Source organism: Molothrus aeneus, chromosome 25, assembly GCF_037042795.1.
Source record: "Molothrus aeneus isolate 106 chromosome 25, BPBGC_Maene_1.0, whole genome shotgun sequence".
In the NCBI taxonomy this organism is placed as follows: Eukaryota; Metazoa; Chordata; class Aves; order Passeriformes; family Icteridae; genus Molothrus; species Molothrus aeneus.
Window position 1 is genome coordinate 1,342,852 of NC_089670.1, and position 7,652 is coordinate 1,350,503.

The following is a 7,652-nucleotide window of genomic DNA, read 5'->3' on the forward strand; positions in this document are numbered from 1 at the left end:
TTCTATCAGCCAAGGTCGATTATAAAAATGGGAAATGAAACCTTAGGCAGGTGATTCGGTGTCTCAGAGACCAGCAAACCTGGTTTGTGATCACATTTACAAATATTTAAATGTGGTAATTAAAATGTGATGAGGTCACTCGTGGAATCCAGAGAATAGCCAAGTCTAAGGCCAGAGGTGAGAGGTTCATGTCCTCAAACAGGGACCTCACCTGCTCCTGTCACCTGCCCTGTTCTTTCCCAGGGTGGCATTTGAAGAATGTGACAATTTGAGAAGGTGACATTTGGGAATTTCTCCATAACTCACGTGAATTGTGTGGTACCATGGCCTGGCCTCCACATGGAGGAGTGTGGGGTGCACTGCCCAGAGAATTACACTGTCCCCATGCATTTCACACTCCTCTGTCTGCCACCAGCCCTTGGTGATACCTGTGGCATGTCCACCTGTCCCTCAGGCGTCACCAGGAGGCAGCTCCAGGGCCTGGGCCAGCACTCTGACATTTCTAACCTCTCATTTCCCTCCCCACAGCTGACAAAGAGGCTGACGAGTACTACATGAGGAGGAGACACCTGCCCGACCTGGCAGCCCGGGGCACGCTGCCCATCAACGTCATCAAAATGTCCCAGCAGGGCAACCAGCGGGACAGGCCCCGCCGTCCCATCAGGGCCATGTCCCAGGACAGGGTGCTGTCCCCGGAGAGGATCATGCCCGAGGAGTTCAGCATGTCCTACGAGCGCATCCTGTCGGACGAGCAGCTGCTGTCGGCAGAGCGCCTGCACTCCCAGGACCCGCTGCTGTCCCCGGAGCGCTCGGCCTACCCCGAGCAGTCCATGTCCAGGGCACTGTCACACACCGACGTCTTTGTGTCAACACCAGTCTTGGATCGCTACAGGATGTCAAAAATGCACTCCCATCCCAGTGCCTCAAATAACTTGTACAACACCTTGGGTATGAACCCGACCTCGGCCAAGCGCCAAGCGTTCGCCTCGCGCCGGCACAACACGGTGGAGCAGCTGCATTACATCCCCGGGCACCACCACCACTACCGCACCGCCAGCAAAACCGAGGTGACTGTTTGACACGACTCAGTGCATTGTAGATACTCCTTAAGGACTGGGGTGGCCACAGCACCCCGTTCTGCAGTGGCCTTATAGGCCAAGGTAACCTCTACTAACTCAGTGTCTGCAAAGACTTCTCTGGCAGTCCCACCCACGTTGTTTTTAAAGCCACCCCTTCATCAGTGACACAGGAAGAACTGAAGCGGCAGTCAGACACTAGTGAGGGACGACAGAGGGAATTTCCTGGTGTGCATCAGTTTCTGTCAAAGAAAGCCATAGTAATCGATGGCTCCTTCCAAGGGCTCACCTGCATTATCCCATAGTTTCCATGAATTCAGGACTTTTCAGTTGCTCCAAGGAGAAGCAGCCTGAGACAGGGAGGAGGAAATGCAGCCTCCCCCCCCAATCCTGGCAGGAAGGGGCCTCGCTCTTGGCCCTCACGTTTGGCCTTTCTGTAGCAAGTAGGGAAGTCCTGGCTGCTGGGGCCAGCCCCAGGCTGCTCGACACCCGTCAGCACCCACACATCTGTTCTCTGTCACCCTTGGAGCAAATCCAAGGGCAGACTTTCCTTCGGGACTGGCAGATCTAGGGACAAGAATAGCCTGGCTGAGAAATAAAGTTTTAGTTTATACTAAATATACTCATAAGATAAAAAACATACTAGTGCCTACAAATCGCCTGCTCTCTCAGTGTAGGAAGTAGTGGGGTTGATGTGTTCAATAAGCACAAATATGCTGAAACGCTTGTTAGACCCTTTTCTCCACTCATTCTAGTATCTTGGTGTCTCCAACATGTAAATAGGAAGGAGGAAGAGGGTTTCTCTTCCTCCAGCTTCTCGCCACTGCTGAACCTGAAGCAGCAGAACCCGTTCAGCTCCACACTGCTGACCTGTGCTGGGGGAGCTCCCAACCCCACCGAGGCTGCCGCGCCTCTCACCGAGCCTGGATTCTCCCCAGAAGTTTCTTTTCCCTATAGCATTTTCCATGGCCCAGTTCCCCTGTTTCTGAGTGTTTTCTCCTCCCATTCACAGCCTAGAATCCACATGTAGCAAATCTTTTTCCAGCCCTTAGCAGAGGCACAAGGCTGAGGGTGTCTGTTTACCGAAAAGCAGGTCGGTAACTTTCCGTGGTTCTCTCTCCCCGCAATGGCCTCCCAAGAAAACCTTCCAAATTCCAATTCCACTGAGTCCCAATCCTAACCATGAAGACAGTTACATTTCATGCATATAAATTATATATCCAGCATAATTATAATTAATGGGCATGTTGTATATCTGATATAACGCTAATTAGATACTGTATATTTGTAAAATCTTTAAAACATAGACTCGTGGGTCCAGAATTTGAGAGGGTTTTACCTTTGGCTTTCCAGACAGATTGGGCTTTGCTTTGGTTTTTTGTTAGATTTGGGTTTGATTTTTCTTTTCATTTTTCCCCCCTCCCCCTTTGATTTTTGTTCCTACCAAACTCTGTAGAACCAACTCCCACCAGAACACCCTTCTGCAGCCAGGAAAGGGTCTCAGAGGGTTTGAAGGCCAGCCAGAGCTGGTGCTGGAGCTGTGGGTACTGGACACTGTCCCCAGCGTGCCCTTGAGGCCCCAGCACAGGCACACACCCCGTGGGTCAGGGCAGGCATGCTCCCTCCTCGGGGTGAGGTGATGTCTGACTTCAGGCTGTGAGCACATCCCTTGCACTTCTCTTCATGTCCCACGTCCCCATGACAACTCTTTGCCTACACAACTCTTCATTAGGCATCCCTGAACCTTGCTCTGCCCTCCTCCCTCCCCTCAAATACCTCCCACCTCCTGGCCTTAATGACATTCCCAGCCCAACTGTGCCAAGTCCTGTAGCAAACAATGATCATAGAGTGCGAGTCTCCTGTGGAGGCTCTGGTGCAGCACCAGCTTTGTCTGGTGCAGGGCAGGCAGGAGGAGCACGTCCTTACCCCAGTGGGACACACAGGTGGGCCTCAGTGGGGTGTCCAGGTGGCCTTTCTCCTTCCCAGGCTGTCCTGGAGCTGGTCCTGTTTCCAGAGCTTTATCCTGCCCCATCTGATGGAGACTGTGCTGAGAAGGACTCCATCAGTCAGAGGTTACTGGGGCTTTGTTTGACGGAAACTGAGCTGGGAGGGAATAAATAAATAAATAAATAAATAACAGTCTCCAGGGTCAGATCCTGCAGCCTTGGGCAAAATCACTCTGGGCAACAACCAGAACTGTCTGTGGATCAGGGTGGCAGTCCATGGCACGGGAGGGATGGGAGAGAACAGGCTCACAGCTTGTCTCCTGCCCCCTCCCTCGATGGACACTACTCTCTCCCCTGACTACCTCCAAGCTCCTCGGCTCAGCCCCTGGATTTCTCCTCCCAGAAGACAATCCCTGTGAAAACATTGCCCTGCTGACCTTCCCATAGGCCAGAGGGTGGGACTCGTGTGCAGAGAAGAGAAGCTCTCACGGCAGATGGGGAGGCAGCCCCTGCTGAGGTTCTGGGGCTCTTCCACGCTCCCTTGGGCCAAGCAAAGCCAGGGAGATCTGAACACTGTGGGAGAGCAGAGTCCACTGAAGAGTCTCCCGGAGCTGTGGTGGCAGAGCTGGAGAAGAGGTGATGTGGGAGGCTGTGGGTAGGTGAACACTCCTCTCTTTCCATGTCCATAGCTGTGTGTCTCAAGCTCTACTCCTCATCTAAATGTTCCATTTGTGAGCTAAGAAGTTGCTGGACCAGATACAAATTTGGGAATTTTTCATTCAAGCAGCCCATGCTGATGCTGAGCGGGGCCATTTGACCTCTGTGTCTTCTCCTGTTGTGGCTAACAAATATCACAGGCCTCTGGTTTTTTTGTGTCTTACCTGGGCAAGAATCCTCCAGAGAAATCTCTCAGCCTCATTTCCTTGTCTTTTTTCCACCCACTCAACTGTTTCAAGCAGATATGTCCCACAAGGAGCCTTTTTAGGCCAAATCTCTTCAGGGACTGTGCCACCACCAATTTTCAGCAAATTTCCTCATGCCCTGGATGCCACCATGTGTTCCCTCAGCTCACTCCGTGTGCTGTGTGTTGGTGGATGGGGCAGGGGCATTTCAGCACTCACAGGTGTCCTTAGGTCATTTTCCTCCCTTATTCCTCCTTCAGAGGACTTGCCACTGAAAGAACACTTGGTCTGGGGCTGAGTGTCATCACCCACAGCCTGGTCCCCAGCACTTCAGTTCCCATGGGATGATAATGGGAATTTCCAGTCCTATGGAGGGCTCAGACCACAAGGTCTGTGAAGTGCTCTGAGACCCTCTCACAACAGAAACCGTAGAGCAGCAAAGTGTTTTTGTTAACCTTGTTTGTCATTGTCCTGACTCGTGGTGTGTGATGTGCCACATCCACTGTGCCCAGGGGGAGAGTGCTGGGCTGGGGTTGCCCAGGTTCCCACTGCTCTCCTCCTGGGCAGGGTCCTGGCAGGCTGCAGCTCCAAGGGATGCTGCTCCCTGCCCTGGGACCTTCCTGCTTCCTTCTCCTCGTGTCTGAGTCACCACAACATCCTGCACTCAGGAGAAAAGCGGGAAGCAGCCACATTCCTCTGTACAGTAAAATAGAACCTGCCTTGATGAATCTCATATACTCTGAAGAATCGATCTGTATTTTCTCCACCCACAGGTGCAAACAAACACCTGGGGAGTGTCCAGTTCCCAGAGTGCATGTGCAGGGACTGGGGAAGGGGGATGTAGAAAATTTATAGTATTTCCTACAAGCTGATAATTATTTGCATTCCCTGAGCAGCAACACGTCCTGGATGGCTGCACTGGGTTTTATACAATTCTCTGTGTATGTGTATATAGATACAAATATATATATATATACATACATACTGTAAAATGCAATCAACTCCTTCTGACTGACCCTGTACCAACTGAAGCTTCCAAACTGTGTTGAATCATTCTTTGAAATGTGGAAAACTATTTTTAATGAACCACACACAGCACCACACGGAACAGAAACTTTGTCATAAAAAGCCTTCTAATGCCACTAAACCGTGTTTTAAGGAAAAAAAAAAAAGAAATATTTTTCAATGTTTTAATGTTCCTTTTATAAATGATGATCTGTTACTTGGGGATGGGGGGTGGGTGGGAAGAAACAGAGACAGTTGTCCAGGAGTAAGCCCTCCTTCCCTGGCCTGGATTTAATTTCTGTCTGCTGAGCCTGGCTGGCTGCAAAGCTGCTCCCAGGAACCTGAGCTTCCCACATGCACATTTCTGTTCTGTCAGAAGCATTCCCACCAGGAATCTGCAGGAGCTTGGCATCAGGTTTTTGTAGCTCCCGGTAGCTGGGAAGACATCCTCATCTTCTTCCACCACCACAAACAAAATCTCCATGGAACAAGGATAACTTTAGTTGTGTTTGAGATGCGTGTTCTATTTGTGATCAATTTGCCATCTTCAGCTCACGGAGAAATAGCTTGTCTTAGTTTAGTTTCAGGTTTACTGCTTAATCTGGAAGGAGGGACTCTGCTGAAATACCTTTGGCACAAACAGATTTGGTGTCCAGGCGTGTTTCAGCTGAGTGAAAGAAGGAAAATGTGTGAGAAAGGGGCTTAAATATTTTCTAGTGAGTGTTGTTAGCAATAAGCCCATGTTGGCTTCTGTGCTGTGTGTCCACAGGCAGGTGGGAGCAGGGATCATTCCCAGCTCTCCGTGGGGAGAGGTGCCCTCCCGAGCCCAGATCCCAGCTGGGAAAAGCCAGACGTGCTTCACCCAAGGCCAGGGGAGACTTGGATGGGGCTGTCTGAGCGTGTCAGTGTTAATCTGAAAGAGATCTCTGCTGCCAGCACCCCGGGTCTCCACCGTGGCCACCCACACCATGTCCAGGAGGTCTCCATGCCAGGAGGTCTCTCTCCATCCCAGGAGATCTCCATCCTTGCAGGTCTCCATCCTAGAAGGTCTCTCTCCATCCTGGGAGGTCTCTCTCCATCCCAGGATTCTCCATGCCAGGAGGTCTCTCTCCATTCCAAGAGGTCTCCATCCCAGGAGGTCTCTCTGTGTCCCAGAAGGTCTCTCTGTCCCTGCAGGTCTCTCCCCATCCCTGGAGGTCTCTCCCATCCCTGGAGGTCTCTCCTCATCCCACAAGGTCTCTCCCCATCCCTAGAGGTCTGTCTCCATCCCTGGAGGTCTCTCTCTATCCTGTGAGGTCTCTCCCCATCCCTGGAGGTCTCCATCCCACCTCTCAAGGTCTCTCCCATCCCTGGAGGTCTCTCCTCATCCCACAAGCTCTCTCCCCATCCCTAGAGGTCTGTCTCCATCCCTGGAGATATCTCCCCACCCTGGGAGGTTTCTCCCCATCCTAGGAGGTCTCTCCCCATCCCTGGAGGTCTCTCTCTATCCTGTGAGGTCTCCCCCATTCCTGGAGGTCTCCATCCCACCTCTCAAGTTCTCTCCCACCCCTGGAGGTCTCTCCTCGTCCTGGGAGGTCTCTCCCCATCCCAGGAGATCTCTCCCATCCCTGGAGATCTCTCCCATCCCTGGAGGTCTCCATCCCATCCCAGGAGCTCTCCATCCCATCCCTGGAGGTCTCTCCTCATCCCTGGAGGTCTCTCTCTGTCCCAGGAGATCTCTCCCATCCCTGGAGCTCTCCATCCCATCCCTGGAGGTCTCTCTCCATCCCTGGAGCTCTCCATCCCACCCCTGTGCCGGGAGGAGCCTCTCCCCCTCACCCTCTGCTCCGCCGCCGCTCCCGCCCGCCCGCAAACCCCTGAGACATTTTTGTAGCAAGAATTTCTTGGCTTTGAGAAAGACACTTCTTACTGTAACATTTTTAGTTCGGGGGACAATATTTCCTAAGAGGGGTTAAGTGGATATTTTTGTGCTTTAGCCCAGTTTATGGATTCCATGTTTATTATACAGTAGTACTGAAGAGGAAGTACATTTGTATCTGTAACTTTGCACAGACTCTTGGTTAACCATTAAACAAGCTTCAAGATGAGCAGTATTTGACTGTTTTTCTCTGTATTATTCTTGTTGTTATACTTACCTGTAAAAGCACATTCTGTATGTACTGTAAACAAAAATATTATCAGTTTAGTAAAATTTAGAGTCTTAAGGATTTTTCCACTTTTGTCAGTAACAACTATTTATGGATTAAAAAATAAAGGCAATTTCAACATATAAAGTTTCTTTTTGATATCTATTGGGGGGAAATAAAAGCCATTTTGTTGGCAGCCTTCCCAATCTTTGTAACCAGCGTTTGAAAGGTAGATACCTGTGATTCTGTGTGTAGTTAAATAGCATCTATTAAAATGAATGCTGCAAGGTCTGGAAGACTCATTATTTTTATGTATTTATTTACTGCATTTCATCATCTTGCCAGGAAAAAGCAGGGGGAGCAGAGAGACATTACCATTTGCTCTGAGACAATTTTGTCTCACAAGCCTGGAAGATTTTATTTTAACCTTGCCCTTCCTTAAGTTTGCCTCCATAAACCATGACTTTTTCTCCATCTAGAAAGGCCTGAATTGCAAAGCTGGAACCTGTGGAGTGCCCCACGGTGGTGAGGCTTCCACTGGGGCTTTGCTTTTGCCCTTGGCAGTGGAGCACACCCGGGATTTTCCTCGTTACCTTT

The 7,652-nt window shown here is 50.6% G+C and overlaps 1 protein-coding gene across 2 annotated transcripts in view; it reads left to right on the top strand.

Moving 5' to 3' along the window:
* The window catches only part of SHISA6 (shisa family member 6), a 161,620-nt gene extending 154,274 nt beyond the window's left edge, over nt 1-7,346 (top strand). For both annotated transcript variants that reach the window (XM_066565670.1, XM_066565671.1), the window contains one exon: nt 529-7,346. In XM_066565670.1, coding sequence (XP_066421767.1) covers nt 529-1,079 — 551 coding nt within the window. In that variant the 3' untranslated portion in view covers nt 1,080-7,346. The remainder of the gene's footprint in view (nt 1-528) is intronic.
* Nucleotides 7,347-7,652: the final 306 nt, after the last annotated feature.